The sequence below is a fragment of the Salmo salar genome, chromosome 10 (genome assembly GCF_965601325.2).
Source record: "Salmo salar chromosome 10, fSalSal1, whole genome shotgun sequence".
Lineage (NCBI taxonomy): Eukaryota > Metazoa > Chordata > Actinopteri > Salmoniformes > Salmonidae > Salmo > Salmo salar.
In genome coordinates this window covers 27,345,120-27,360,698 of record NC_138300.1, presented here as the reverse complement: position 1 = coordinate 27,360,698, position 15,579 = coordinate 27,345,120, and the positions used below count along the sequence as shown (strand labels likewise).

The 15,579-nt window shown below is 43.1% G+C and overlaps 1 protein-coding gene across 1 annotated transcript in view; it reads left to right on the top strand.

The window, feature by feature from the left end:
• LOC106613892 (cytosolic carboxypeptidase 6) overlaps positions 1-13,274 on the top strand; it is a 406,201-nt gene extending 392,927 nt beyond the window's left edge. Inside the window, exons 11-13 of the mRNA XM_045687571.2 lie at positions 99-261; positions 11,012-11,114; positions 11,210-13,274. Coding sequence (XP_045543527.1) covers positions 99-261; positions 11,012-11,114; positions 11,210-11,321 — 378 coding nt within the window. The 3' untranslated portion in view covers positions 11,322-13,274. The remainder of the gene's footprint in view (positions 1-98; positions 262-11,011; positions 11,115-11,209) is intronic.
• Positions 13,275-15,579: the final 2,305 nt, after the last annotated feature.

Below are 15,579 nucleotides of genomic sequence, written 5' to 3'. Positions count from 1 at the left end.
TCTATACACATATACTTTGTCACTTGTCTGACTAATTATTGATTTATAATGTTGGTATAATAGAACATACTCTGTATTAACAGTTTTTCACTTCACAGTCCAACACGTCATTTAACCGTGACGTGGTGAAGGCTGGCACCGGGAGGCGCTTCCTGGGTGGCCTGCTGGACGACACGTCCTACTGCTACACCCTGGAGGTGTCCTTCTACAGCTACATGGCAGCGGGGAGCACGTCGCCCGTTCCCTACACCGAGGACACCTGTATCCTTCTCTCTCATTGTCATCAGGGTTCCCAGGGAGCCTGGCCGGGCCCACGCCTTCCCAGCCTCCCCCGCTGGCTGATGGAGGAGAAAGGAGAGGAGGCATCAGGGGGAGAGACAGAGATGGAGCACACGACACGTGTATGTCTCCTCTCTCCCTCCACTAACTTCCCCAAACTTCAGAGCTTCACATCCCATAGAAAGCATGCTGTATTGGTGTCAGAGTTGATTGATAGTTACATCAATACACCCTGTCCATCCATGTAGGACAAGATATGCAACAGGAACAGAGGGGATTGTGTGTTGTGGTGCCTGGGACTAGGGTTGCAAAGGGAGGGTATATTACTGGTGCCTGGGACTTGTGGGATGCAGGCTACAGCACAGATTGGTTTAAAGGGAAATTGAGTGTGAGGTTCTGTCGTATATTGAAAGGCTCATGTCATTGAGCCAGCAAACCAGTGTACAAACACTAACAGTGTTTTGTGTTTTTGTGGACACCAACACGCATCGAAAACAGAATCCGATTTCTCCCTGAGAGCCCAGTCTGTGCGCAGCGATTGGGCACTGTGGGCAGATTGAATTTGTGTCTTCTTGAGGGAGATACTCCGGACTACAAAAGGTCTGATTCTCCAAATCAATGCTACTCCTGAGTAGACAAAAGCCAGCCCTGTGCAGATGTCTTGGCCAGTGAAATTATCTGGGCCGTGTCTGTACACCATGCAACAGAACAGCCGTCTGTAGAGCCCGCTAATGAGGGCTGACGGTGATAATGTCAGTCTATTGTACTGGTTCTCCATCCCCCAGCGTTTATCCACACTCTGCCTGCCCCTATAGTAACAACCTCATTTAGGGCCAGACGAGAGCCTATTGATTTCCTAGTCATTATTGGAGGCCTGGCTCGATCGACAGGCAGTACAGGGCTGAGATGTAGACGAGTCAGGTCAGCCCTTATCCACCTGAGCGCTGCCTTGCTCTTTTGTTCAGCCAGATACGTAGTGACAGTGGGAAGGCAGCACCTGCCCCATTGATTTTGTTTACAAAAGAGGTAGAGAGCATGTGTGTTCTGCTTTTGTTGTGATGAAGAATAGAATAGCAGGCCTGTTAATTGCATAGTCTTTTGTACACTCCAAATGCATTCAGGGTTAAATGTGTAACCTTTATTTAACCAGGCAAGTCAGTTAAGAACAAACTCTTATTTACAATGACGGCCTACTCCCGCCAAACCCAAACTACGCTGGGCTAATTGTGTGCCGCTCTATGGGACTCCCAATCACGGCCGGATGTGATACAGCCTGGTTTCAAACCAGGGACTTTAGTGACTTCTCGTGCACTGAGATGCAGTGTCTTAGACCGCTGCGCCACTCAGGAGCCTTAAAAGATAAATAGACATTAAATAGTTAAATAGACATTCTCTATAGACTAAAATGTTCCTTCAGATTAACTTGTTTTTAACCATTTTAACAAATTTGTTGGAAAAGAGGAGACACATCTCAGATCCATGGGATGGAGAAGAAGCAGAAAACCAGAGTGGTATGGAGTCAGCCTACAGGCAGTAAGGTGTACTATACAGTGCCCATATTCCCTGTTTTGAGATGAGAGGAGATATTCTGTGCAGCGTAAGTGCCCTCTAGTGCCAGGAGGGTGAGGTGTCTGTCTGTGGCTCTGTCCCTGCCTGCCTTGTATCACTCTGTCACACTGTAGACAACCCACTGCCAGCGACCCTTATATACAGGGCATACATTCACTTCTTTGTTTAATTATTTATTTATCTTGTGTTTATATCAAAAGGGCTGTAAAGCCTTCTCATCTCACTCAATGTTTTCCCCCAACCCAGTGCTCCGCTGAACTGTCAAGTCCAAGGCCTAGTTGGCTGGCTCGCTATAATAAGAAACCCATCCATGTAGAATTACACTGCCTCCAGGAGATTCTTTTCCCTTAGTGTCAGAGAGGGGATGGAAACAAAAAAAATCAATTTACTGTGTGTGGAAAGAGTCATAATTTACCCGTGATGCTCCTCTCCTTGAAAATGTTCCTTTCTTTGTTTCCTACATAAAAGAGCTGTGCTGTACAGAGGAGACAGTCGGAACAGAGAGGCTGCTGTAATATGTATGCACATAGCATAACCACGGTGATAGCCACACACTGCAAGTGCACAACAAGTCCCTTGATTATTTGTCGCTGTGCAGTGGGCTTAAAGAAAGAGATAAGAAAACAGAACAGAGCTGCTGCGGTCCGTCACACCCCCTTTATGCTTCTGGAGTAGCAGTGTTTACTGGCTGTCTTTGTTGGTCTCTCTGCGCTAAAGTATGCTGGCTGAAAACAAGATGGATGAGCTGAGGTATTAATGTAAATGGAAGAACATTATATAGGAATACCATGGCGGCGAGCCTAGTGGGCGGTCGGGATGTGGAGGGGGGACTGAGTCATGGTAGGGTGTGGGGGCCCTGCTGGAGGTCAGGCAGGAACAGGCCTGGGGGATGCGTGTAGCTGGGCTTGGGGAGGGGGAGTGTCAGCACTATGCAGGGAAAGGGCAGCGGGGACTTCGTGTAGAGCAAAGATTGGGGTCAGACAGGTTGAAGGAACCAGCCATGTCGCTTTTTACACCCCGGTGATCTGGTCTATTGAGCGTACAAATCATCAACAAAGACCTTTTATGCTTTGCAACCCCCCTCCCGCTCTAAAAATGAATGAATTATTAATAAATAATTACCTGGACCCCCAAATGAATCCCCCCTTCTCCTGTTTAAAGCCTGTTATATTAAATGAAGTGCCCATTTTGACTTGTCCCTCTGTGCACTCTCTGTGACTTCTATTAAGATTTAACACACTTAACCCCCCCAAAAAATGTCTCAAAGTTTCACCATCATTGTAAAGCCCTAGTTATTTGGATGCTTTGACAAAGTCATTTCTGAAGGCTATTATTTATTTCATATGATTAGTGATTAATTTTTAAGGTAATGAAAACAAAAACCTGACCTTACGTTGTCCACCCTATTACGTGAACTGAATTCTCGTTTTAATATGGTGAAACTATTCCTTTTTAAATATTTTTTTAAACAAGCATTGAACATCTAATAGTAAAATCATAGTGTAAAAGCAGATGAGCTGGTTCTACTCTTTTCGGACATTTTCTGGTGTTTTGTGGTGGGTCAAGCATAACACGTCAACCCTGTTACCCATAATTTTACCAATACATTGTTTTTTGTTAAGCTTGCATTCAGTTGCCTCTCCCTGCACACAACAAGCTTCTATTCCCCCTGTCACAAGGGGATGTAAGGCTGATTTAAGATGAAATCGTCAACCCTATTTCCGCCAACCCTGTTACGGTCAACCCTATTATGGTCAACCCTCTTACGGTCAACCCTGTTATGGTCAACCCTGTTACGGTCAACCCTGTTACGGTCAACCCTGTTACGGTCAACCCTGTTATGGTCAACCCTATTATGGTCAACCCTCTTACGGTCAACCCTGTTACGGTCAACCCTTTTATGGTCAACCCTGTTACGGTCAACCATTTTGCTTTATTTATTTGGCATTTAACAGGAACTTACTATAGTCTTTTTTATTTTATTTAACCTCTTAAGGTGGGAAAACATGTTTTTATTAAGTTGAACATGTGCTCTTCATGACAGAATGTAATAATTTGGTGAAATCAACAATACCAAAATCACCAAGTTACACTACCCAAAATGGACTAATTTGATGGAAGGACCTTGTAGTCACCATAAATTAAATCTTAAAGGGCAATTCTGCCACGTTTCAACATCATATTCATTATCTCCTGCACAATACTAGTATCTACATATGTGAAAAAGGCCCATTTCTGTGATTAAAAAGATAAGACGAAAGGTCCTAAAAAATGCTTCACTGTGTCATCAGAGGGTAGGATCAAACGTAAGACAAACGGTTATTTTCAAAACCTGCAAAAGGTTTCTAGCCAGAGGGAGGGTATTTTGTTGCTCCCTACGTCAATGCGAATTTCATATTTTTCAAATTCACAGATTTTTCCTTGCTTTCCTTCCCCCGTCTATGGTCACCCAGGTCTAAAAGGCTCATTATATTGGATGAGCAAGCTGTGAATGTTCCACGCCAGAGCAGTTGGAATATTCTTGGTCGTTTAATGATTTCACCACCTGTAATCTTGCACAAAATGGAGAGAAACAATGTTTCATGCTGAGAATTCACTGAGGCATTTGCTTTGTTCTTAGACTGGAGTCCTATTGGGAAGATTCCACTGTGGCTTCATAGGACTGGTGTCCCTCTGAGTCTATAGTCTCTGTGTGCTGGTCTGTTATGGCTCTCCATGGATAGGGATTGGCAACATTGTGAAGAGATGAGCACTCAAACAGAGGAAGGTACAATACCAACCTCTTGCTCAAAGACTTTGTGATGGAGCTGTTTTCTTAAAATAACTTCAAAAAAGATATTATTTAAAATGTTATGTCTTACTTCAAGTATGTTATTTGTAATACATCTGAAGTAGGACAGAGCAGACACATTTGGTCTACCTTTCTGTCAAGGTTATTCTATTTTCTCCTTTATGTTATTGTGGAGGTTTTCAGGTTATTCTATTTTCTCCTTTAGGTTATTGTGGAGGTTTTCAGGTTATTCTATTTTCTCCTTTATGTTATTGTGGAGGTTTTCAGGTTATTCTATTTTCTCCTTTAGGTTATTGTGGAGGTTTTCAGGTTATTCTATTTTCTCCTTTATGTTATTGTGGAGGTTTTCAGGTTATTCTATTTTCTCCTTTAGGTTATTGTGGAGGTTTTCAGGTTATTCTATTTTCTCCTTTATGTTATTGTGGAGGTTTTCAGGTTATTCTATTTTCTCCTTTAGGTTATTGTGGAGGTTTTCAGGTTATTCTATTTTCTCCTTTAGGTTATTGTGGAGGTTTTCAGGTTATTCTATTTTCTCCATCAAACTTGATCTTTTTGATGTGGTATACACACTGTAATGTCAGAGCATCATTAACAGAGAGACCAGACAGTGTGAATGTTAAGAGAATCTGGGACCTTATTCAAAACCCAGCTTAATGCTTTGACTGGGAGAGCAAGTAATCTGTGACTTTCATGTCTTCCCACTTTTAGTTTTTTTTATAGAACTTTACACAATGCCTTCCATCTATTTAAAGTAAGATGATGAGGGTTGATTGGACAATGGACTCCAGCGCGAGCTATGTCATGTGACCAGACATGCCAGTGGTGAGAGGCAGCTATGCGTTGCCCTTTTTACTCTTGAGTTAACAAGTCCAGCGCTGGGCTGTGATCCACTGAAGAGAGACTGCTCCATGTCCCGGCGGTGTGCCATTTCCCCCTGTTCTTTAGACTCCAGTCCAGACGGCTACTGAAAGACCTCACCATAAAAGTCTCACTCAATCAAGCATGGCCATGTTGTCAAACCCTTAGTTTGGTATCACTGCCTCACTTAAGTGTTGTGCTGTCCTGAAGACGTTCCATACACATAAATTGATACAGCACGAGGAGCACAATGTGGAACCGGACAGCTCGGTGGTTCCTCCTGGCTTCAACATCAATCACCAGCCCACAGAAGACGGCGCGGCCTGACAGCTAGCTGCAGTCTGGGAGATCACTTTGACAACAGCAATACATTGGCACACGCAAAGTATGGGAGCGTGACTCACACAGGGACATTTGAATACCAAACCTGCCAATTGAACATTTCAGGCTTCGCTAATCATGACACTTAGTTGATGGACAGTGACAAGTAGGCAGATATTCTCCCACAGTTGCAGTAATATGCTCCTCAGATCATCATTAGACGTGGTAGGATTCTCTCAATTGTTGACTTCTTTTCTTTCTCCTTTCCATTAAATCACAGGGTAGGCTTACTTTTATCCACAAACAAATATAATTAGGAATTTGAAGCCATTCAAAACCCTATTAGTTGACTTGCGTGACAGTATACATGGAGTCTTAAATGAAGTTTCCTTCATCATCCCTACTGGCTTTTAGACAGACAGATTAGATAGAGGTCATCTGATGCTGCTCAGCCAGTGGCTCTGAGAGCTTTATGGCATGAGATGTACGTACTTACCAATCTAGCCACTGGACATATCTGCTGCCTGCCCTCTGCACCTCTTAAGTGACGGACACTGGACAGACTCCAGACCTGCAGCACTCAGGGCTACTCCTTATCACTGCTGTCAGTCCCCATTAGGAGTCTGCTGAAGATGAGGCCCTATCTGATAGCTGTGTGTGTGTGTGTGTGTGTGTGTGTGTGTGTGTGTGTGTGTGTGTGTGTGTGTGTGTGTGTGTGTGTGTGTGTGTGTGTGTGTGTGTGTGTGTGTGTGTGTGTGTGTGTGTGTGTGTGTGTGTTCATGCGTGTGCATGTCTTCGTTACTGCATGGATGCCTGTGTTTTGTGTCTGGATGTCTTTAAGGGGGAGAACAGGTGTTGGATGTCTAATGAATGAAGCATTACACATTAGCTACAAAGTTTCTTATAGGAAAAGGACACAAGGTCTTTGAACATAGTTTAGCTGCGGGGGGAAAACATGCTCCCTTTGTGCACCGCTGTTTACTGTTTTAATTAGCATTGTTAATTGGCTCTTTGTATCACCCTGGTGACAGGCCTGTCACTTGATGGTATTGATGGCGCTGATGTCCCTAATTTGTCTTCTTGTTAGGGATGGTCTGCTGTGGACGCTGGTGTTTTGTTCCTTGTCATTGGGGCATCATTGTCCGTCTGTCTGTTTAGACTGGGCACATTACACTGAAAGCAGATAAACAGCTTGGTAAACAAATCATCTGTCGTATCTGCTGTGGAGTGTCCATTTTCCCGTTGTCTCGTCACCTCATCAGCCCCATGGTGGCTTGTCCTTGAGTCACAACAAAGGCCTTTATCGATCCTACAAGAGGGTAGAGGAGATATTAAAGCCCCTCATGCTCCAAAGCTGCTGCAGTATCCTCTCTGCCCCACTGTAGATCTGGCAGGCCAGAGCACCCAGCACAACTCTCCTCTTCTCATTGACCTGACATTCCAATGTACCAAAAGTTGAGTTCCCATCACCTTACCCAACAAGCCCCACAAAGAGGTCCTCTCTGAGCTTTACTGTAGTCTACCACTGCTGTCCAGTTCTCCATCTGATAACACAATGAAGCACCCTAATTTACCACCAAATTTCTTGCCATGTTTCCTGAGGACATCCTGTATTCCCTGGCCTGTCCTCTTTGTGAGTTACAGTAGAATGGACTGTTATTGAGTTCAGAGCCAGCTGTCTAGTGTCCAGTCGTTTAGCCTGATGTCCTGCGTCCAGGCAGGGAGATTTAGTATAGAAATTATCCTGAGAGGAAGATATTGTCCATCTTGGCAGGGAAGGTCCTTCAGGGAAGGCTTATTCTCTGCCTGACTGTGCCAATGGGCCTACTTATATTGGGCAGCCATGTTTTCTATGGAGACAAGGAATTGGAAGGAACTTTGATAGTAATATAGATATTCTGATGTGCACCTTCATTCTGAAAGGGAAAATGTACTGTCTAGGTGGAATGTGACATTTTGTGTCAGTAAAATACTTACATATTGCCAACTGCATACATTTTTTGCTTTATGCACCATTGCTGGAAGGGCTGCCAAACTTCCACCCCCCCTTGATTATGCAACACCTTTTCCTCCTGCCTGGTGTGTTGAGTTGATGTTTTGGAACTTTCCGCCCTCCTTCGCGGGCTGCCCTCAGGCTGTGCTTTGGCAGAGTCCTCACTTCCTGCCGCTAGCAGCTCATCCCGACCGCTCTGGTTGCCCTTGGCAACAGGTCAGCAGCCAATCAGGGTGTTGGAGTGTCCCGCCCGCAGCTGTGATGCAGATGAAGTATTTTCCTTCCGAAGCGGCCATCCATCACCAACTTCCTGTAATAGATGTGAGATGTGACATCACAAGCTGAGAGGCCATCTGCACTCCACGGGTTTCTGGGATATTTCTGTCATTGCTCAGAGCATGCGTTTGCGCTGGCACCGTTTGATCACGGGGTAACACAACTTTCCCAAGGTCAAAATGAAGATGTCAGGGATACATGAGGGATGGTGGTCTCTCAGTGGCTGGAGAGGCTGGTGTAGGATAACCTTATGGAGAGCACTCTGGGTTAAAACAGACCTGTATTGGATTATAACAGTCATTGTGTATGGAGGACAAGTATGTTGTACTGCATCATGTCTTCAGAAGAATCCTCAAAATTATGGTGCTCACTTCAGAGGATGGTCAACATGACATAAGGCTAGAATTAAGATACTGCATGTTACCCTTCTAAAATAACTAGAGAAGAAGATTATTGTAACTATAGATGCATAGCAGGTTATGAGCCTAAAATAGTTTATGGCATGATGCAGAGGTTGTAGCGCCAGACAGATGGGTGTAAATACAAGAGCTAGAGCTGTGCAGAGAATGCCCATCGACCGGCTGAGTGACGAATGGAGGCCCACGGAGACACCACCTATCCAGGCTAAGGTGACTGAGTAGCAACAGTGGGGTATGGAAGGGGGATGAGGAAGGTGCTGGCACTCAAAGCCAAAATAGGGCAAATGGGAGGCACCCTACACATACAGTGTGGTGAAGAAGGTGCAAAAGCGCCTCTTCAACCTCAGGAGGCTGAAGATATTTAGCTTGTCACCTTAAACCCTCACAAACTTTTACAGATGCACAATTGAGAGCATCATGTTGGGTTGTAGCACCTCCTGGTACGGCAACTGCACCGCCCACAATTGCATGGCTCTCCAGAGGGTGGTGCGGTTTGCACAACGCATCACCGGCGGCAAACTACCTGCCCTCTAGGACACCTACAGCACCCGATGTCACAGGAAGGCCAAAAAGATCATCAAGGACAACAACCACCCGAGCCACTGCCTGTTCACCCCGATACCATCCAGAAGGCGAGGTCAGTACAGGTGCATCAAATCTGGGACCGAAAGACTGAAAAACATCTATCTCAAGGCCATCAGACTGTTAAACAGCCATCACTGACACAGAGAGGCTGCTGCCTACATACAAACTCGAAATCATTGGCCACTACTCATCTCATTTTTTTCATTTAACCTTTATTTAACTATGCAAGTCAGTTATGAACAAATTCTTATTTACAATAACGGCCTACCAAAAGGCAAAAGGCCTCCTGCGGGGAAGGGGGCTGGGATGAAAAATAAGTAAAATATAAATATAGGAAAAAACATCACGACAACACTACATAAAGAGAGACCTAAGACAACAACATAGCATGATGGTAGCACAGACAACATCACAAAGGGCAAGAAGGTAGAGACAACAATATATCACACAAAGCAGCCACAACTGTCAGCAAGAGTGTCTATATTCTATACCATCTATTGCATCTTGCCTGTACCGCTCAGTCATCGCTCATTCATGTATTTATATGGAAATATTATTATTCCATCCCTTTACTTAGATTTGTGTGTGTTGGGTAGTTGTGGAATTGTTGATTACTTGTTAGATATTGCTGCACTGTCAGAACTAGAAGCACAAGCATTTCGCTACGCTCGCATTAACATCTGCTAACCATGTGTAGGTGACCAATACAATTTGATTTGACTTGTATTCTCTGTTAATCTATGACATGTTAGCTTCCATACAGTGTGATGTGTGTGCATGTGCGTGTGTTCACTGAAAAGACACAAAGGCATGGACCTCCACCCAGACACTCAATTCAGCCCAAGGATGGATTGTTTGAGTTAACAGCTTTGGATAATAGGATTTCACCTATAAGGCCTTGGATTTATGTTTCCTAGGTAATATCTGAGCGTTGAAAGGAATAATAATACAAAAAATACACAATCACTTTCTTTTTATATTTTTTTCACGGGCACTTGTTTCAATCACAGAGGTGTGACAGATAGACAGGTCATATCTGAACATCAACAAGGAAATGACAAGAGGTGAACAATTATGTCTCTGTGTCATTTCATCATTTTGGTCTGTCTGGTAAAGAATATATTCATAACAGCAAAGCACCTTGACTGGGGAACCTATGTGTCCATCTTTGATGAAATATGGATTACTGGTAGTTCTAACTCATTTTTTTTCTTTTTCTGGCCCTATGAATTATAATCGTACATGAGGGAATTTTTTTCTCATCGTTTTCCCTATTGTCTTAAATACTGTTATGTGTGTAGTGATTCGTCTAGATTGACCAGTGGTTTAAAAAAAAAAAAAAAATCTACATTTTGCCTTAATCTAAATCATTTTGTTATTATCTGTGTTTGTGATCTAATCCAGCTCGGCGTCATGGCAACAGCATGTAGAGTGGCCACCCAGTTTTATGATCAAGTGTCTCAAGTTATTCATGCCTTCCATAATGTGGTGGGGGCTGGGGGCTAGACTTGTGAATTTAAAAAAAGCCTAGGCGGTAAGTAATTGCCACTGTGATGCCTTCCACCTTCGTGTTTTTGGCTGATGCAGTTGATTTACCTCCACTAAGTGCGGAACACAGTGTGTTGTAGCCTGGTAATTTATACGCCACATTTCTCTACTGGTTATTGCTTAGTTATTTACTGCAAATGGTTCTATTTGTTCTGTGAGGAAGAAACTAGGGCTTTATTTATTTATTTATTTATTTATTCAATTAATAGTAGAGCGTCAGAGGCAGGATTTAGAGGCTTTGTGAAATGAAACAGTGTAACTCCAGTATATGCCTCCCAGCCAGGGAGAAATTGCCTTGTTGTTGACTAAACTAAAGGCTAACAGCGCCATATGTTCATGTTATAGGAAAGAACCTTAACACGGTCCCCTCAGACATGAAGCTGGGAAGAAATGTTGCCCGCACCTTCCTCGACTACTACAGGCACAACAACTTCATTGATGACACCAAACTACAAATCCCAAATCACATCAACAGGTAGTGTTTCTAATGACACATTTCTATAACTTGTCCAGTTTACATCCTATTTGTTTATAACTTGATAATATTCACTAATGTTTTTGTGTCCTCAGTATGGAGGTATTGTCCCAGGGTCGACAGGGGAATGGAAATGGGAACGGGAGGACTTCTGGGAGTGAGAGAGGAGCAGAGAGGAAGAACCAGAGTATCACAGGAGAGTACTAGACACCTGGCAATAACATACTGGAGAGACCAGTCCCGTCTGACCACTGTATAGGGCTCCTGACTCACAGCCCTACACTATATCCACACAGCCCTCATGAAAATTAGATGCATCAACCCAAGACAAAGGATGCAATTTCACAAACGGATCACTTTTGGATAGCATGTTAATTGGAGGATATTTACCCATGGAACTTCATTAGAGCAAGTTGCTCTGACTGTATGAAGTGTATGGGACGAATCTAGCTGACACATATACATCTCATGTTCCATTTGAGGCCTTCATACATCATTCATATATTTTACCACAATGTGCTTTTTCCATTTTAGGTATTGCTTTTTATGAAAATGTATTCACGCATGTCATTGAAAATAAGTGCATGTGTTTTCTCTTGTATGTAACTTCTTTTGTGTTTATCTTGCCGCTCTGTATCTTACATTATTTGGAGGGGTTTAATGGGAGGGGTAACCCATTTTTGTTTAGTTATGACCTTATTGGTATCTAAGTATTCTGTTGATAAAAACATTGAAATATAACACACATTTGTAAGTTTTTGAAATTGATGTTCAGTCATTGTCAGTGCATTAGTTTACACAGGTGTTTGCGATTTAAAGGAAACAGACTTAGGGTCAATTTGATTTCAACTGAAGTCATTTCATGGATTAGAATATAGAAGAAAATTCATGAATTTGAAATCCCTATAGAAAATTATGGGTATCTATCAAGTATGAACTTGCCCTGAATTGACTGATATCCATTCATTTCCATATCTTACTGCAATGTAAACATCTATTCAACCTATCTGTTCAGAGCACAGAGTGCTTTTCACTGCATTATGTAAAACACCCTCCATGGGATTTGCTCAACACAAAGGCATAAGTAGGAGAGCGAGAGAGAATGGTACATTAGTCAAGTGTGGCGTGAAGAACAACATGTAATTTTCAGACCAGTCATTTGGAATAAGTGAGGCAATCTGTCAGCATAAAAGCATACACAAAGGACTTTTACATGGTTGACGAGAAGATGGAGAGGCTGTACGAGAATGACGAAAGACATTTGTCTTTTGATGCTTTCACTGAACATGTGTCAGACCTGGACCTGTCCAACACTAAAGTGTATGTTAGCGCATCTCTCTCTCTCTCTCTCGCACACGCACACACACACACACACACACACACACACAAACTGCATGCGCACATACACACACACAGGAAAATGCTTCCTTCTATTCAAAGTGCATAGTCCCCACTGTGCTGCTATCATTTGAAGCTTTATCTAGAGCCATTATTCTCTATTGCTTTCTCAATGAGACTGGGCACATTACTTTCTAATTAATTGTACACAGCTATGCATGCGAGAAGGCGAGAATTGTTAATACATTTTCTCTTCAATAGTCAAGAAAATTATATTTCTAATTAGCCTTCCTTACATTTGTTATGCATTATTTAGCCTCTTACCAAATCCGAGAGGCTCTTGTTTATCTAAGAGGATGGTTAATTGCAGCTGCAGGTAGCCTAATGGTTAAGAGCAGTGGGCCAGTATCTGAAAGGTCGCTGGCTCGAATCCCCGAGACAACTAGGTGAATATCTGTCAATGTGCCCTTGAGTAAGGCACTTAACACAAGTTACTCTGGATGAGAGCATCTGCTAAATTACTGAAATGTAAAAGCACTGCAAACAAGTCTGTTTAGAGCCCTGCTGTGGTCAGCATCACCCTGTATATAACAAAGCCAATAGAGGTTGGTGTGTATAACTACTCATCAAAGGATGATCATGAATGCAAGACTAATGTGGGGTCCAAGACTGGAAGTTTGTTTTTCTAAGCATTACTCAAATAAAATAAATGCGTGGCATGATCTAAAGTCCACTTATTTGATCGCTCTGCAGCTCTCATCATTTATCAGGCCATTGTAACTATTTATTCTCAATCTGCCCAATAAATGGTTTTGGACTTTTGTTGGATCCACTGAACACAGTCTACAAATGCAGATTTGATTGAATTCCAGTTTTATTTTCCCCCAAGAGTCACATGACCACCAATATATTTGCTTTGCTAGAGTCAGAGTAGTGCAGAAGGTGTTGTATGCTGAAGCAGTGCAGAAAATTGAGGAGGATGGGTCCAAGGGTGAGGGATCTATGTCTAGTAATATATGCTTCAGTATGGTTGGCTTCTCTGCGTTCATAGCAATGGTTATCAACTGTGCTGCAGAAATGGAACGTAAATCGCAGAAAATGGATGTTGTGGTGGCAGCTCCAGGGAAGTATTTGGGTATACGAGCCGAGATTTGACTTTAGAAGAGTTACTGGATGTGTTGAGTGGTGGTGTCCCTTTCTCCCAAGCCATTTGCATGGTGCAGGAACAGTGTGTAGGGTTAGTTGGAAGGGTGTTTTTTTGTATATACAGTACCAGTCAAAAGTTTGGACATACCTACTCATTCCAGAGTTTTTCTTTATGTTTTACTATTTTCTACGTTGTAGAATAATAGTGAAGACATGAAAACTATGAAATAACACATATGGAATCATGTATTAACCACAAAAGTGTTAAACAAATCAAAATATATTTTATATTTGAGATTCTTCAAAGTAGCCACCCTTTGCCTTGATGACAGCTTTGCACACTCTTGGCATTCTCTCAACCAGCTTCATGAGGTAGTCACCTGGAATGCATTTCAGTTAACAGGTGTGCCTTGTTAAAAGTTCATTTGTGGAATTTCTTTCCTTCTTAATGCGTTTGAGCCAATCAGTTGTGTTGTGACAAGGTAGGGGTGGTATACAGAAGATAGCCCTATTTGGCAATAGACCAAGTCCATATTATGGTAAGAACAGCTCAAATAAGCAAAGAGAAATGACAGTCCATCATTACTTTATGACATGAAGGTCAGTCAATCGGGAACATTTCAAGAACTTTGTTTCTTCAAGTGTAGTCGCAAACGCTATGATGAAACTGGCTCTTATTAGGACCGCCACAGGAAAGGAAGACCCAGAGTTACCTCTACTGCAGAGGATAAGTTCATTAGAGTTAGCAGCCTCAGAATTTGCAGCCCAAATAAATGCTTCACAGAGTTCAAATAACAGACACATCTCAACATCAACTTTTCAGAGGAGACTGCGTGAATCAGGCCTTCATGGTAGCTTTGCTGCGAGCAATGGACATTAGACCTGTGGAAATCTGTCCTTTGGTCTGATGAGTCCAAATTTGAGATTTTTGGTTCCAACTGCCGTGTCTTTGTGAGACGCAGAGTAGGTGAACAGATGATCTCTGCATGTGTGGTTCCCACCATGAAGCATGGAGGAGGAGGTGTGGGGGTGCTTTGCTGGTGACACTGTCTGTGATTTATTTAGAATTCAAGGCACACTTAACCAGCATGGCTATCACAGCATTCTTCAGCGACACACCATCCTATCTGGTTTGCGCTTAGTGGGACTATAATTTGTTTTTCAACAGTACAATGACCCAACACACCTCCAGGCAGTGTAAGGGCTATTTGACAAAGAAGATGAGTGATGGAGTGCTGCATCAGATGACCTGGCCTCCTCAACCCCATTGAGATGGTTTGGGATGAGTTGGACCGCAGAGGGAAGGAAAAGCAGCCACCAAGTGCTCAGCATATGTGGGAACTCCTTCAAGACTGTTTTTTAAATATACACTGCTCAAAAAAATAAAGGGAACACTTAAACAAAACAATGTAACTCCAAGTCAATCACACCTCTGTGAAATCAAACTGTCCACTTAGGAAGCAACACTGATTGACAATAAATTTCACATGCTGTTGTGCAAATGGAATAGACAACAGGTGGAGATTATAGGCAATTAGCAAGACACCTCCAATAAAGGAGTGGTTCTGCAGGTGGGGACCACAGACCACTTCTCAGTTCCTATGCTTCCTGGCTGATGTTTTGGTCACTTTTGAATGCTGGCAGTGCTTTCACTCTAGTGGTAGCATGAGACGGAGTCTACAACCCACACAAGTGGCTCAGGTAGTGCAGCTCATCCAGGATGGCACATCAATGCGAGCTGTGGCAAGAAGGTTTGCTGTGTCTGTCAGCGTAGTGTCCAGAGCATGGAGGCGCTACCAGGAGACAGGCCAGTACATCAGGAGATGTGGAGGAGGTCGTAAGAGGGCAACAACCCAGCAGCAGGACCGCTACCTCCGCCTTTGTGCAAGGAGGAGCAGGAGAAGCACTGCCAGAGCCCTGCAAAATGACCTCCAGCAGGCCACAAATGTGCATGTGTCTGCTCAAACGGTCAGAAACAGAC